The sequence below is a fragment of the Mesoplodon densirostris genome, chromosome 10 (assembly GCF_025265405.1).
Source record: "Mesoplodon densirostris isolate mMesDen1 chromosome 10, mMesDen1 primary haplotype, whole genome shotgun sequence".
In the NCBI taxonomy this organism is placed as follows: Eukaryota; Metazoa; Chordata; class Mammalia; order Artiodactyla; family Ziphiidae; genus Mesoplodon; species Mesoplodon densirostris.
Genome location: NC_082670.1, coordinates 87,411,606 through 87,429,049, shown reverse-complemented (window position 1 = coordinate 87,429,049; position 17,444 = coordinate 87,411,606). Strand labels below are relative to the sequence as shown.

General features: G+C 39.6%; 1 protein-coding gene across 2 annotated transcripts in view; it reads left to right on the top strand.

Moving 5' to 3' along the window:
- SUCLG2 (succinate-CoA ligase GDP-forming subunit beta) overlaps positions 1–17,444 on the top strand; it is a 255,795-nt gene that overhangs the window by 112,831 nt on the left and 125,520 nt on the right. For both annotated transcript variants that reach the window (XM_060110702.1, XM_060110701.1), the window contains exons 3-4: positions 15,957–16,056; positions 16,988–17,078. In XM_060110702.1, coding sequence (XP_059966685.1) covers positions 15,957–16,056; positions 16,988–17,078 — 191 coding nt within the window. The remainder of the gene's footprint in view (positions 1–15,956; positions 16,057–16,987; positions 17,079–17,444) is intronic.

The following is a 17,444-nucleotide window of genomic DNA, read 5'->3' as shown; positions in this document are numbered from 1 at the left end:
TCTGTGAAGGTGTTAATCCATGTGAGCTACCTTATGGGCATAGCCTTTCGTTTGACTCAAAATGGGAGGTCTTTCTTGTTCTTGCTATTACTGGGTCGTCACTTTTTCTTCATTTTAGTTGACAGATCCCAGAACCCATGGTCAAGAATTCTGGTTACATTTGGAAGTGGGTGGCTTGCCTTCTCTCTGAGCACTGTCACCGTACCCGCTCCCAACCTCATTCACTCCCGCAAACATGAATTGGTGAGGGTAGTAGGAGGTCATGCTCAGATGGTGTTTGTGGATCTTCAGCTCTGGCCTGAGCCTGTGCTCTGGAATTTACAACTTGTGTGTGATCTTGGACAAGGGACTTTAATTCTTTGAGTTTCAGTGTTCTGGTACTAGGAATAGTATCTTATGCAGAGGGCTGATGTGAAGATTAAATGAGATGAGGTGTATAAAGTCCTTTGACTAGTTCTTGGTAGATAGTCCTGAAAATGTGACGTCTTTAAGACATATGACAACAGCCTCAACCACCATAGTAACAGTAATAGCAATGTCAGTAATGACACTAAAGGACAGAGAGCCATGTGTCCTGACGCTGACATACAAAACGCCAGCCAAGCTCTGTGTCTAGCTTGCCTCCCAGCTCATTTTCCCTCCGCTGCAGGCTGCCACAGGGCTGGAACGGACCCAGCTTCAGTGCTGGGGGAGGGATGTGCTGTGTTGGTACAAGCCTCAGCCTGCTAATGAGGCCTGAAGTTGAGCAACTCCAGATGGAGTCAAGCAATGAGTTCTCTGCCAGGAAACGTGGCGGATGGACCAGGGCCACTCATTCCAGGCAACAGTCAAGGGTATCGAAAGGGAGACGAGCAAAAAGTAAGGAAACATGCAGGCCTTGGAACTAAACAAACTACTATCCAAACGTAAATAAAAACATGGTGTGCTTTTGTGGCAGGGGAATCCTATCTGGGATCCAGAGATACTCAGTTTACTTACAAAAGCAATAGTCCATCTGGGAGCTGGCAGGAGGACAATGCTACATGTCTATAGATTTGGGCTTCTCTTGAAGGTATCCGACCTTTAAAACTTGATTTGAACTAGTATGTCCTCATCAACCATGAGCACATTTTATTGATCATTTCTGAATGATTGGAAAAAAAGTAAGACATCGGTATCTAAACACTTATAAAAGTCAGTAAAACTGCATTTATTACTTATATGAAACATTTTTGCCGAATGGACAACACATTCATCCTTATCATCATCATCTACTATTTATTTGAAACTTAAGACATAAATATAAGTGAGGATGTAAGCCAGGTATTGTGTTAAGTAACTTTACATACCTTACATACTCCCTGCCACCCCCCGTCTCCCGCCAACCCCTAGCATTTAATACTCATAGCAGTTCTCAAAGGTAAGTGCTACTTTTGTCAGCTTCATTTCATAGATGAGAAAATTGAGGTTCTGTTATTCTTTGGCCAAGGCCCCTCAACTGGCTAGTGAGGAGCAAACTCTGAGTTGTGATCCAAGGCTGTCTGCCAGTGGCTCATTAACTTACCAGTATACTCTGATCATCTCCAGTATGTTTCCTTCTCTGGGAGGGACTTAAGAGGGATGGTAGATTTATGTACATAGAAAAGAGGTGCTCTAATAATTCCGCACATACATCTGAAGGGCTGAAGGGCACCTCAAGAGGGCACTTGAGCCCTGTATGTCCCCCTTAAGGAAACTGGTGACTTGAGCCCCAGTGACTTGTTCTGAGTCTCATAGGGACGAATCTTCACGTTTCTTGCATGGATCCGATGCAACTAATTCTGGAAAGCACAGGTGTGTGAGTCCCTAGGCCCAGGGAACACCATGGCTGGCTTTGAACTGGAAGATTAGTTGCTGATTTGAGAAGTGGCCGTGTTTTGCCTCTGTCCTCCATTCTGAGTCACACCGCCCATGAAGTGAGGAAGGGGTGGTAGAGCCCAGTGAAGCTGAATGGCAGCGTTCTGTGCACATCTCAGGCACCAGTGTAATCTAATGTGTGATAAACTTGCTTTAAAAATTCACAGAAATAATACATATTCTTTGTAGCATATTTGCAGTCAAAAAGAAGAAAAAATTACCAGTAATCTCCTCCCCTGCTCCAAATAATCAGTTAATACTTTGGTATATTTTATTCCAGATTAATCCTCAGTATACATATTATATATGCATGTATGCATACATGTACATATATATATATATATATTTCTTTTTGCGTTACGCGGACCTCTCACTGTTGTGGCCTCTCCCATTGCAGAGCACAGGCTCCGGATGCCCAGGCCCAGCGGCCATGGCTCACGGGCCTAGCCGCTCCGCAGCATGTGGGATCTTCCCGGACCGGGGCACGAACCCGCGTCCCTTGCATCGGCAGGCGGACTCTCAACCACTGTGCCACCAGGGAAGCCCCCATGTACATATATTTAATGATATATATTTTCGATTACAGAAAGCTTTTTCCCCCTCCCCCCCACTTAGCAATAATATTGTTATTGTTCTTACTAGGTCACATAAACATATATTTTATTTAAATCTGAAAACAGTTTTTCTCTGATTATAAATGGCATAAGCATTTATAAAGCACTTGTAAAAAGTGCAGGTAATATCAAAGCTTTAAAGAAGGAAGTAAAAATGATTTGAAACTTCACCCCCTGTAGATAACTGTTGATGTAGACTTTCTGTCATTCCAGACTTTTTTAAAAAGCATTTGTATCTGTATTTTCCAAAGTTTTCAAAAGAGTAATGTACTGTAGGTTATAGCGCAGATGTGTCTTGGCTTTTGTTTTCTAAATACTTTCTAGTGGTTTTCTTTCAAAAACCCTGGAGGCTTATGGAAAGTCTCCAATCCCAATATGTTAATTTCAGGCAGTGATAAGGACATTGACAGCCTAGAAAAGCTTTGGGTTAAAGATCGTCATGTTCATCACTCCATCACTTAAGCATCAGATTAAGGCTGGAAGCATCATCCTGGCTTTTCTGGAGGTTGCAAGAATCCCCAGGAGAATTCACTTCCCTTTTCAAAATGGAATAGCCACACCAAAATACCAGGACAGACATGGTGCAAGGAAACACCTTTGGTGCCGCTATTATTGATAGTTTCCCTGAGCTTCCAAAGTATCAGGGCTGGAAAAGTTCATGTTTTAAAATAATTAGTTGTTTTCAAAAAGTTATATATGCTCGTGGTAAAAAAGAAAAAAAATCCCTTTTTAAATCAGTACTTTGCATGTCACTGACCCTGACTAGGAATGTTTCGGGCAGGATTCTGATTTGGAGGTCGTGGGGTGGATGGGGGAGAACTGATTGCTTTTTACACTGCCTTGAATAGTCACATATCTGTTGGTGGCCTGTCTATAGGCCAGGGATTGATCTTTGTGCTGAGATGTAAGAATTTAATATTTTGTTATGTTTAGTTTCAGTGAAAATTCAGTAAGAGATTTAATATCCTCATTGTCAGTGCTGCTCTATTTAGATATTTTGTCCTAAGGACACTCTAGTAATATGCTCTCACAAACAACAATGTATTTCTTGGTTGGAATTTGAGTCATACAGGTATATGCATTTGTCAAAACCTACTGAATGGTACATTTCAGATTTGGGCATTTCACTGTATGTAAATTGTATCTCTCGCCAAAAAGGAACCGTAAACAGGTATTAACTTTAGTTACTGTTATGAGTGCTGAAGAGTCTAAGGGTAACTGTGCTGATGTCTGCAACTTACTTTGAAATGCATGAAAAAATAAGATGGGCTGTGATGGATGGAGAGATTTGGGATAAAGCAAATGTAGTTAAATGTTAGCAGTTATAGAATCCGAGTGGTGAGTGTGTAGATATTTACTTGTCGTTCAACTTTTTTTTATGTGATTGGAAATTTTAATAACAAAATGTTGGGGGAAAAAAACCCAGTAATGAGGCTCTATGTGAAAGGGTTAAAGCACAGTCTCTAGAATTATTTTTCTTGCTGAAACATTCTGAGTCTACTTCTTGCTAGCTGTGTTACTCCGGATAACTCAGCCTCAGTGGAGTTATTTGTTAAATGTGGGTAATGAATACACTTAGCACAAATCTTATTCCACAGTAAACACCTAATAAATACTGTGATTATGATTTCACAGTGCAAAAGAAGTGATGATTATAAATGAATGACCATATGCTGAGGGCCCACCATGTACCTGGCACTCCTGCTTGGTCATTTCCAGGGGAATGAGGCCATCTCATTCTGCACCATGCTGTGTGTGCCCTTCAGTAGCAACAAACACTAGAGAAGGTGTGAGGGGCATGATTGGCTAAACTGAGTGTGGCTTCATCAAGTGTGACAGGGCCCTCCCCAGCTCTGTGGCTCCTCTTTGGTGGGACATCTCCTTTGAACTAGAAGGCCCTTCAGAGGAGAGGTGGCATCTGGTTTGTGAGACTTTGTAGCATTCCCGAGTCAATGTTGATTTAATTCATCATAAAAATCACTTCCTTTGTATACGGCTAAGCCATCCTATTTTGAGGTTATGATGTTTTAGCTTTATGGACAAGTGTCCTGGGAAATTCATATCGGGTAGCAAGATCTCCTTCCTTCCCCACAGTGGAATCATGTTTATGCATTATGACAGCCTGTTCCAAACTCTTGATGGGAGGTAAAGAGAAAGGGTCAGGGACCTGAAAAAAGTTGCAGCTGTATTTAAGGGCACTAGCAGTGGGAGATGAAGGGAATATTTTAGGTACTTCTGTGGATGTGCTATTTACTCCCAGATGTCTGATATCATATTCCTGGAAACTAAAGTGAAAAACAGAGTAAAAAAACTGTGATGGTGAGGGAGAGTGTGGGATACAGAACAAATGTTGGCCACATTTTGAAAGGAGAGGTCGGTCAGTGGGTAGGAAGAATAGGCTTATCTGGTAGCTTTCCAGCTGCCATAATGAAATGTGAATCTTGAGAGTAAATGTCTCCTAGTGATTGGGATTTCAGAGGGTATCCTCATATAGGACTGCTTGCTTGGTCAAGCATGAAACAGGATTTTATTTCTCTGCCACACTAGTACTAGCTACTTAAAACCTGCCAGAATTTTCATTTACTTTTCCCAGGTGTGGATGCCAGCTCTTGAGTATTTTACTGTGTTTTCGGGTGTAACAATTCCAAACTCCACTCAAAAAATTTTTATTAATTTTTCCCCATGATGTGCATCCTAAAGGGTACACATCAGCTTGTTAATTCTTTAATTTCTTATTTATAACACTTGGGCTGGCTCATTCCAGTATGAATTCTTGCTCAAACCAGGCTTTTTTTTTTTTTTTTTTAATGATGCAGGAAGTCCCAGAAGAGACCATCCTAGGTTGAATGCTTCAAAGATAATCAGAAAGGTTGTTCTGAAGACAGTCCAAGAAAGTAGGTCCAGGCTTTGTGGCTTCTGAAGTCAGGTATAGATCAGGTTGATGATGAGTGCACCAGTTCTGAGGGATTTAAGTGTATTAGTCCTTATTTGGGAGTGGTTTTGAGGAGGGTGTGATGGGAGGTGAAATTTGAAGTTAGTGCTGATCTTTCAGGCTGTTGAAACTGAAGTTAGTTATGTTAGATATAATTGAACTTGCACTTAATAAATTGGAAACAATACAAGGAAGGGTAAGAGAAAAGGAGGAAGGAAGGGTGGGAAGGAAGAAGGAAGGAGAGGGGAGGGAAGGAAGGATGAAAACCAAAGAAAGCTGGCATAGCAGGAAAAGGAAAAAGTAACTATTTCTCAGGCCTTCGCAACCCTCGAAAGTCAGCCAAATATAAACTCTTCCTAGTTCACCGAAATTGCATGATTTCATCCTCTAGGATGCAATCTAAAGTCCTCCCTGTGTTTAACATTCAAGCAATAGACTTAGATTTCAGACACAATGAATGGGTCAGGACAGGCAATAAAAGAGCAAGACATTGCAATTTAAACCTCCATGCAGTTTGAAAGCTACATAACAGTTTATGCTGGACCACAGTAGATGTATATATCATGGGAAAGTGGTTCTGAGATCTTTCATCTCCCTTGGGGTGGGTCATTCCTGTCTTCTACTTAAAACCAGAGTGTCATCCACCACTTTAGCACTTTAAAATGGAAAATAAAAAACCTCCTGGTTTCCTTTTTATAGCAACACCACCAAGCCAGTGTTTGGAATTCTATATTTCTGGCATTTAGAATGGTTGCACATTTTAAGTCTGGAATATGTGTTTATTTGCAGGTTAGGAGGGGGTGGACATATACATAACTCTTGCTATTATTAAACAACTGCTTAGTTTGAATCTCACTGACCCCTTGGGAGCTTTCACAGCCCTGTGTGAGAGTGTACCTGATTGGGGGGTTTTTAAAGACCACCGTGATAAAATGACTGGAGATCTTAAAAGCACTTAGGGCAAAATAACTAAATTTAACAAAGACCATAAAATGTGTTTTTTCATTTATATGCTGTTCCTGAATATAGATAAATAAACTTATATTGAAGTAGAGGTTTTCTGAAGATCTGAAATAACAAATTTGAGTGCTGAATCCTTGGCATGCTTTACTGGTTTATTTCAAGTGATGCTATAGTGGTTTCTAATTTAAATAGGTAACTAAGACAGCCAAACAAGTATAAATAGAAAAGCAAAGTAGCCTTTCTTAGCTGTTTACCCCTTGGTGTCTTCACCCCCCAGCTTTATCTACCTAGAAAACTCACAGCTCTTCTTCTCTTCCCGGGTCTTCTTTCTTTCTCCTGCCCGGCTTAACTTGACACCATTTCCCCTTCTCACTATACTTTGTTCTTGCCACTTGTGGAAGCATTCATATTTTTCAGTAATTCTTTGTTTGTATCTCTTTCCTTCAGTAGATTTTAAGTTTCTGAAAGGCATTGACTATGACTTTTTTAAATCTTTGAATTCCTGCAGGTGCTCAAGAGATATTTTAAAAGGGAAAAAAGTTTTTCTGCTGCTGTCAGTTTTCTTGCATGACACTTTAGGAAGTCATGTTGTAAGATGATGAGCCAGACTTCTTAAAGATGCCTTCTGGAGGCCTCCTCAAGTATAGGCATCCCTGACCCCACAGATTAAAACTATAAAGACTGATACAGAAAGGAACATTTAAATATTCAAGACAAACCACTATAAATAACTGCCTATATTTATCTCACATTTTTAAAGTCTCATTTTAATTTTTTTATGACAGCACATGATAATTGCAAAAAAATTGAATCAGTACTGAAAAAAGGTAATGTTCTACCCATAATACCCCTCCTTACCTCCTTAAGGTAACCTCAGTTAATCATTTGGTTATTGTCCATTTAGATTTCATTATGACTATATAATGATTCAAAAATGTGACTATTTATTTTTAAATATTAATCATTAACTCAGTTTAAAGCGTATAGTGTCTGTGGACATTTCCCCATGTTTATACATAAAGATATACTTAATCATGGTTGATAGATATATAGTATTGTATCATTTCATCATGTGGATATGTAAAATTTGTTTTTCCAATCCCGAATGTCCAAATGCTGATGGACATTCTGGTTGTTTTCAGTGTTTCCCTCTTATAATTACATTGCAGTGAAAATCCTTGTTTCTGTAGCTGATTTTCACAGAAGTGGGATTGCTCTACCAAAGGGTGTTCTGTGTGCATTGGACAGATGGACCTCCTAATTGTCTTAGAACATTCCAGGTTTCTTAACTGTCATGAATTTTTCAGGAGCATGGAACAGACGCCCAGTACTATTCCTTGATTAGCATTGGACTCAGGAGGCTGAGAAGGATTTTCAATGCACTCTGCAATTGGGAAATCAGGGCCTCTTAGGAGAAAGAGTCTCTAAAGAGTGGAGCTGGTTAGAAAGTTGAGGGGTTCCTGCTAAATCTCTATGAGTGAGGAAAGCGGAAGGCTGGGAAGCAGGAGCTATAGCTCTGAGGGCACAAAAGCGTCAGGTTTCATTGATCCCAAGTCTCCCCTGGAGACTGTGTCCTCTGGGATAGAGACTGTGCTGAAAAGGAAAAAGCTGCCTCACTAGGGGTTCAGCCACTCAGCTTGACAAGGTCCCCAGAAAGGACCCACTTGTGAGAAGCTGGAGGATCTTTCTTGACTAGAGGAAACTGGTGGTGGTACGGCCAGTAGACCAGGGTGGCAGAATGAGGAGGGCAAGCAGTCAGTGGGGCTGAGTCCAGCCAGTAGCATATGAGAGCCTTTCTCAGCAAGTGGAGGGCCAGATAGAGGAACTGACTTAAGTAAGAGAAAACAGGGAATAGACAAGATTTCTAAACATGAAGGTGGAAGATCTCAGAATACTAGTAATATTGCTGTGAAAGTGAAAGAAACATCTTTAAATTATGAGTGCAGCCCAGCCATATATATATATATATATGGTACATACATTTTAAATTTCACAGTCTTTCCAGTTGTCTCTGAAAATAAAACTGTTGTGAGTTTATCTGTTTATCTTCGCATATCAGTTCTGGGCATTGCCACCTTTTTCTCCCCTCTTGTTCGTCACTGGTTCCGATCAACAAGAGATCCCCTTATATTTCTGTATGATCACGTAGCTTCCAATTGTCTGCTACTGAAGGAGGGATATACCCTGGCCCAGGATAGGTTCTCAAGCCGCTCAGAAAAATGTAAAAAAATATTAATTCTGAACCTGCAACAGTTATGGGCTTTGCCTTCTGATTCCTTTATTATCATCTGTGGTAATTTATACTGTGTCTGCTTGGTTAAGGTGGAACTCCATTTCTAAGAATCCCCTTCCTTCTATATATCAGGTTAGAGTTGCCCTGATTTGGAATTTGCACAGAACTTGAAATGCAGCCATTACTCTGTGATGCAGTGATGGGTAGACGTAGACATGCTGGGCAAGAGGGTCCAACTTGTCTTTGTTCCTTTGTGCTCCATGTCTAGCTGTTTTCCCAACTGCTGACCTTGCTGATCAACATGGACACAAACCCATCATGAGATGCGTGGCAACAAGTCCCATACCCTTCTTCACAGCTCTTGCATATGCTAGCTGGTGACTCCTCTGATTGGCTGGTTGGTGACTCCTGATCCTACAACCTCTACTTTCACACCTTTCCTTTCTCAGCATCTCCTACAAGTTCAGCTTTAATTCCTGGAATAAATCCCTTATTCATAACTCACCGTGGTTCTGCTTCCTTCATTGAGCCCTGACTGAACACATCTTTGCCTTAAAAATCAGGGGAAAAAATGATTTTTTTTTTTTTTTCTGGTATGCGGGCCTCTCACTCTTGTGGCCTCTCCCATTGTGGAGCACAGGCCCCGGACGCACAGGCTCAGCGGCCATGGCTCACGGGCCCAGCCGCTCCGCGGCATGTGGGATCTTCCCAGACCGGGTCACGAACCCGTCTCCCCTGCATCGGCAGGCGGACTCTCAACAACTGCGCCACCAGGGAAGCCCGAAAAAAATGATTTTTAATAGCTAGTTTTCCTTTATTCTTTTCCTTCAAACGTATCACAATATACTGTAGAAATGCTATTGATGTTCATAAATGCTTTTCATCATCTGTGACTGTTTCCAGGATATGTTGAAGTTACAAATGTTACAGATGTTATTATTAGTAATGTATATCATTAATCCCTACTATACATAAAACACAGATTTCTGGAAATTTCTTCTTTTGAAGAAACTTGTTCTGAAAAATTCTTTTTTTCAAGTGGCTTCATTTGCAGAAGATTTGTTTAATGACCTGTGGTTGCAGTCTTATAGTATTAGACATTTTTAAAAAATAAATTTATTTATTTATTTTTGGTTGCGGTGGGTCTTCGTTGCTGCGTGTGGGCTTTCTCTAGTTGCGGTGAGCAGGGGCTACTCTTTGTTGCAGTGCGTGGGCTTCTCATGGCGGTGGCTTCTCTTGTTGCAGAGCATGGGCTCTAGGTGTTGGGGCTTTAGGAGTTGTGGCTCACGGGCTTTAGAGTGCAGGCTCAGTAGTTGTAGCTCACGGGCTTTAGAGTGCAGGCTTCAGTAGTTGTGGCTCACAGGCTTTAGAGTGCAGGCTCAGTAGTTGTGGTACACGGGCTTAGTTGCTCCGCAGCATGTGGGATCTTCCCCGACCAGGGCTCTAACCCATGTCCCCTGCATTGGCAGGCGGATTCTTAACCACTGCACCACCAAGGAAGCCCATTAGACATTTTTTGCTTAGCTACAGTTGCTTGAATACTATCACATTATTTTTGGCATCAATGTCAGGAGGTTCTATCCTTAACCTTTGTTATGGAAATATATCTTTTAATCTAATAGGCAAAATGTAAGATTGGTTTATAAATATTAAACTACAGAAAGAGTAAGATATTACAACTAAATCGAGCCTTTCTGAAGGTAATTTTTATCTAGCTTTAAAATTTTTATCACCAACAAAGTGTGTATTAAAGGTTATGAAAGCAATTAATAACACCATTGACAAAATCAGAAGAGTAGGCTAATATATCATTATAGATTTTAATAAGTTCTATAATGTAGAATTAAATATGCATTATTTTTAAGAGTATGCAATTTGAAAAAAGAATGATTTATCAAACTTTAATTTAGGGGTTTTTATAAGAGCTCAAAATGATTCCCTGAAAAATAAAATTGTGTGTTAAGATAATATTATTATCTTCTTTATAATTAATAAACTGTTCAGATGGGCATTATCATGCCCCCACAGTATCCAAATGAAGGAATTATTTTAGATAATGTGGGATTAATTGGCTACCATATTCATTAAGAAATTAAGATTTAAAACTTACATAAAAGCCTTATCAGTAAAGATTTTTTTAATGTGAAATAATGTCTCCCTGGATAACTTCCTATTTGTATTACAAAACCCCTGTCCTAGAGATCATTTTATTTCCATCTTTTACTTATATTTGTAAATCACTGTTCCAGGTGTGTGTAATTTAAGTCTTTGATGGTAGCAGTCTGATGGAGAGCCAAGTATCTCCAATTCTGTTTTAGTCTAGGGATGTGACCAATGGTGAAATGGCTTATTCTAATGTCTCATATGTTTGAAATTCTCTATTCCAGTGTTTGTGAGCCCATGTCAGACTTGTTGAAAGTTGAAATAGTTGTTTCAGTCTCAGAAACAGTCTTATTTCACAGCAAGCAACCTACTCACAATTTGAAGAAATAGGGGTCAGTCTATAGGAGATATTACAGTAATGATTAAGATAGGTAATTCTCCACTTTTAAGTTTGGGTTCTGGGGTCATAATGAAAACAGGGATGTTAGCTCATTTCCTTTGGGAAATTGCCACTTGGGTCTCTATTATCACCCTATAAATTGTATGTTCTTTATTAAGATTCATCTTTTCATAGTACCTTTCAACTCTTCTCTTGCCTCCCCCTCCCCTTTCTCCTTGCCTTACAGTAATAGGTAAATCTGAAATACATTGTAACTTTCTCTATTAAGGATTCTATCAAACCTCATGGAAGGTGACCACTATGTTAGAAATTACACAATGCCGTTGTGCTGAAAACTGAATATTCCAATTTTGCTTGTCAGTGAATCATAGAAATCGTAGTCCCCACCCCCCCAAACCAGTGTTATTGACTCAAAATAGATGATCATGGCAGTAGTCACCTTGCTACAGTACTGGTATATAGAGTAATACATTTTGTGTTTAGAAAGTATTGCACCTTGGAAGAGCACAATACTGAATAAAAATCAGTTCAGTAATACAAATATTTGTTTGATCACCAAACTATTTTAAAAGGATAGTTGAAAATAACTTACTCTTATTGATATTCTTTTTTTTGTGTGTGTGTGTGTGTGGTACGTGGGCCTCTCACTGTTCTGGCCTCTCCCGTTGCGGAGCACAGGCTCCGGACGGACGTGCAGACTCAGCGGCCATGGCTCATGGGCCCAGCCACTCCGCGGCATGTGGGATCTTCCCGGACCGGGGCACGAACCCGTGTCCCCTGCACTGGCAGGCGGACTCTCAACCACTGCACCACCAGGGAAGCCCTTATTGATATTCTTGACTAACATTTTCAGACATTTGCTATGGCCCATGTGTGTTCTGGTTCTAAAGTATGTCTTGTGAACATTATTTTGCATAAATGTATTTTCAGAATTCCATCTCCGAAAAGCAAAGTGAAGTAGTTTTACTAAGCCTGCCTAATTAAAAACATTTCTTATTTATTCTATTTTGGTTATGCTTTCCTTAATGAATTTATTTATTCTTTAAGATTTAATAACGCTTCCAAGAATGTTTATTATCCAGCATGGGACTGTTGGGGAACTATAAAAATTGGTATAAAACTGTATTATTGTAATTATAATAACACTTGTTTTGGTGGAGAATGAGAGGAAGACAGTGAGAAAGCATTATTTTAATGCAGCTAATAGAGTGAAATAAGACCATGGCTCAGAGGGGTTTTTTTTAGGCTTTCTTAATGGCTAACAATTTTGTTCCCTTAAGTGATAATGGTATTTGAAAGTCTTACATATCTATTCAGTTTATCAAATATGTCTCTATAGTACTTTTTTCTCCTAAAATATATATGAATTATAGTAAACTGGTTTCCATCAAACCCAATAGAACTCTAGCCATGAGCACTGCTTATTATCAGAAACTCACCAGTAAAGGAACAGAATAAAGTGAATGTATTGCGTATTTAGGCTACTGCATGTAAAAGTATCAGTTAAGAGCAGGGAATTTGGAGTTATACAGACCTGGGTTATACCAGTAATATAGTTATCAATGTATAGATGCAATCCATTTCTGTACAAAATCTATTGGAGGAGAGTCTTCCCCCCCTGTCTCTTTTTAGCTTTATATCCTAAAATACAGTTAAATCATCTTGTGTATTCATGCAAATATGGAATTTCCTGTATGGGATATTCTTTTGTAGCTCTGTTTGGGAACAGAGAGGTAACATTAAAAAAAACAAACAGAAATTTGTACAAGTTTTTGGAGAAATCAGATCTTTAAATAAAATGGAAACAGTGACATTAAGTATGAATCCACTTGGTAAATACTGAATGAAAAAGCTAGTTACTGTTCAGAAGGATTTGGCCACTTAATTTTTAATGCTTTGAGTAAATAGCCACATGAGTTAAATTACTTTATGTGAGTTTCCCTCAAGATGAGACAAACTTATTTTACTTTGGGCTACTGACCTGCTGTACTGATCTGGTATTTGAGATCTAAGCAGAAGAGATGATTGTAGTAAACTTATTTTTGGCCTGGTGTGTAAGCTGCAGAAGATGTACCTAGTTTTAATATAATGTTTTTCTTTCCCTTTTTCTATTTGCCCCAGTGTGTGGTTTCACAGTCTCCAACGTGGTTGCTTGGTCTACCAACTGTAGACCAAGTTGGAATCCTTTAATACATGATCGGTGGTGATATGAATAACTGACAACATTTCATTGAGCCTACAACTGTTTCTGTGTCTTGATGGTTAGTGCCTAAAGCTTATCTAATCAAACCTGTGTAACACCAGTTACCATTGCCCATTTAGGTAGTCTGCATGGCTTTCAAGTTTTGCTGTTGGAAAGCTTGGAGAGGAAAGCATCTCTTTTTCTGGATGATGAGGATATGAAAAATGATAATGGCAATGGAATGCTGGTTATCCTTTTTAAAGAATTTGAAGAGATCACAATTAAAAATTTAAGTAGGGCTTCCCTGGTGGCGCAGTGGTTGGGAGTCCGCCTGCCAATGCAGGGGATGCGGGTTCGTGCCCTGGTCCGGGAAGATCCCACATGCCGCGGAGCGGCTGGGTCCGTGAGCCATGGCCGCTGAGCCTGCGCGTCCGGAGCCTGTGCTCTGCAACGGGAGAGGCCACAACAGTGAGAGGCCCGCGTACTGCAAAAAAAAAAAAAAAAAAAAAAAAAACTTAAGTAGACAGCAAAAAGTGTTTTTCTACTTGATGTCTTCAAAAGAGAAATTGGAAATGTCTTTCTGTATTCTACTTTTTTGCTTAATTGCTGAAAATAATTATAATGATGATGGCTATCATATTTTGACTCTTTTTTAATGCGCCAAACTTTGAGATGAGTGCTTTACCTACTATTTTCATTTATTCTTCACATCATTCTAACACTATAGATTATTTTTGTTTTGACTATTTTATAGATGGACATGTTACTTTTACCTTTCTGAATCTCATTCTCCTCTATAAATAAAGGGATAGGCAGAGTTGGAGATTTTAACTAAGTCTGTTTTTCTTCAAAGTTCTTGATCTTAATACTACTCCTACATGCAATAGCCTAAATATGCAATAAATTCATTTTATTTGGTTCCATTCCTGGTGAGTTTCTGATAGTGAACGGTCACCATCGCTTGTCTTCTACTCAATTTGATGGGAACTAGTTTATTTTAAGACATCGTTTGACTGATGTTGTTATGGTTCATATCCTGGGCAGAAACTATTGTCAGAGGTTATAGAGGGTGGCAAAGAAGGAACTATATATACTTCTGAGAGAAGGTAAACCCTGGTTTTCTGAGTGTGGGCAAATATAGAAGGGAAGACCAACCAATAAGACAATGAGCCTTAATAATCTGATTATATCAGCTAGAGTGACCGTCTTACCCAGTGCCTTCATAGTGTCACATCCTTCCATAGTGCCCCATTGCCTTCATGATAAAACCTGTGGCTCCTGTTCTTTGAACCTTTGCCTGCTTACCTACAAGTAACAACAATGATGGTATTAATAGTTGAAATAACCAACAGTTATGGACCTTACATGAGTGGTTGCAGATTCCAACAATTTTTACCATCTCAACCCGAATGGAAATAATCCTTTTGGTTCCTCACAATATACAAAGGTAATAAATGTACTAACTGATCGTGGCAATACTCTTTCATTAGTGAGTTTTTAGGATTTAGGGATATTTGCATATATTTTCTAATTTAATTCTTAAAACAACCCTCAACATTGTTTCATAATTGAGTAAACTGAGTCTTAGAGACATTAAGTAACTTGCCCAGTATCACACAGCTGGGCAAGGAATGAAGGCTTGTTTGAAACCTGGGTCTGTAATTCTAAACCTGGTGTGCTGAACCAGAAAACCATTAGAGCTGTATCAGAGATTGTCTGACTTAATTCTCTAATTTCAAACAAAACTGGATCACAGACAGAAAATGCCAAGCTGTGGCCTGAAGATGTGTACTCTTTGACTTATTAAATGCATTTGATTTGGGGGTTGACTTTTTTTTCATTTTTTTTTTTCTTTTTGTTGGTTGGGTAGGGGAGCATTCCTGTTGGCTGAGGGCGCCTTCTCTGTCACTGGGCTGCTTCACACATCCAGCTTTCCCACCAGTCCTGTAAAGATATTTGAGTTTATGACTTTGGTCTCAAAGGTCAAGGGCAAACAGCTCACTCTTTCCTTGAGTGTTTTGAGAAACAAAGATTCCACAGCTACTTTCCTCTGGGATATTCTGTTACTCTGCCAACATTGAAAAAATACTGCTTACTTTTAGTTTTAATCCATTTCTTCCTCCCTTGCCCAGCCCCACTGATACATAGAACAACTGCTCAGAAAACCGTTGATTTCCAAGAATACAGTTCTTCGATACCTCCTTTGCATCTTGTCTTTAATAAACCTTTCCCCCACGTAAACCAGCCTTCCCTTTGACATCTCAGATGGCTGACAGGTAGTTAACTCCTCTGATTGGCAGATTGGGCTCTGCCACATGGAAGTGTCTACACACAGAAAAATTAATACTTCCAGCCTGGATTTATTTAGCATCTTCTGACACTCAGAAGAGCCAGGGAACACATGCCTTGCTCTCCCTTGGGATGGTTGAGTATTAGATTAAACTCGCAGGAAATATTTGAATGTCCTCAATAAACAGACTTTGTATTTAGGCACATTGATGTTTTTTGAAGTTCTTTATTGCCTTCATTTTCAAAGTTGGTTTGGGAGAGCTTTTACCAGTCACTTTTGGAAGTTATGTCATTACCACTTCGCTTGTTGCTTAAAAAAAAAAAGAATTGTAAATCAACTACTAACTCTGGATTTTCTTTTGCAGATGCAAAAGAAATTGTTTTAAAAGCCCAGATCTTAGCTGGAGGAAGAGGAAAAGGTGTCTTCAGTAGCGGTTTGAAAGGAGGCGTTCATTTAACAAAAGAGTAAGCCAGGAGGTTTTAATTCCTTTTCTTTGGGCCAAGCAATTATGGAAGATCCTGCTCTTGACTGAAAGGAGCACCGAGAAAGAGGGCTGGGGTGGGAGTAGGAACAGGAGGTGGCACATATAGGAAATAAATTACAGGTAGAGGGCTCTGGCAGTGCCTTGGCTTCCCTTCTCCTCCCACAAAAGGATTTTTGTTCACTAATTGGTGAAAACTTGACACTCCTGTTCTAGACATTCAGTGGTTCATCATGTTTGATATGGTACCACTTACAAATTAAATGCTGCTTCTGTAATGCCACTCTCCTACTCAAGAACCTGCGGTGGCTTCCCATTACCAATGGCATCATTGGTCCCTCCTGTCTGATAGTCTAATTCTTCCTTTATCTGAACCTGTCTGATCAGCTTTATATCCTATGTCTCCACACACTGAACACTTTCCTCTCCTCTCCTGTCACATACCTTTCATGGTTTACTTTCATCCTTCCCCTTCCCTTTATCCCCATCTTTGGTCTTACTTCCCAGATTGCCCACTATCCAGTATTTGTTATTCAGCTCTTATCTTAGTCTGCTATGCATTTCAGCATTGTGTCTCTACTATGACTGTAACTTATTTGGGGGGAGAGGATAGCAAATGTAAGGAAGCTTCTTTTTGTTTCCCTTCCCTCTCCTCCCTTCCCCTCCCCACTTCCCTCCTACTGTTTCATTCATTCATTCATTCATATGTATTTTGCACTCAGTGAGCCTCTGGTACAGTGCTAGGCACCTAGTGTATGAGCAGAAAGCACCATGGATTCTATGAAGGTGGAGGTGGGCCCTGGGTAGGGTGGACTTGGGGATATAATACGGACTCTGCTTTTAAATGATTTTCAACAGAGACCTTGACTTTCTTTTCTTTCTTCTCTCTCTCTTTTTTTTCTCCCCTCTCTTAGTCCTAAAGTTGTGGGACAGCTGGCTAAACAGATGATTGGGTATAATCTAGCAACAAAACAAACTCCAAAAGAAGGTGTGAAAGTTAACAAGGTAACGTGAATGCTTTTGGTCATTTTCTGTGTATGTGTTAAAAAAAACAAAATAAAATCATATTTCAATTTTGACAGAATCAAATGAAGCAATGAACTTTGGCAACGTGCCATTTTATTTTTTTAAACCTCCCATAGTTCTATGTGTGATGTAACTTCTAGGAGAAATAAAAAGGATTCTAAAGTAGTAATAGTGTTTATTATCATCAGCATTTAGTAAAGATGGGTAGTGATTGAAATAATGCCTTTTTCTTTCAGAACACAGGCACGATTCTGTTTAAAGCTGAAAGACCTTGGCATAACAACTCCTAGACTCAGTGACAGACATTCTCTGCTCCCTCGCAGCCCCACCCTTATCCTCAGTATA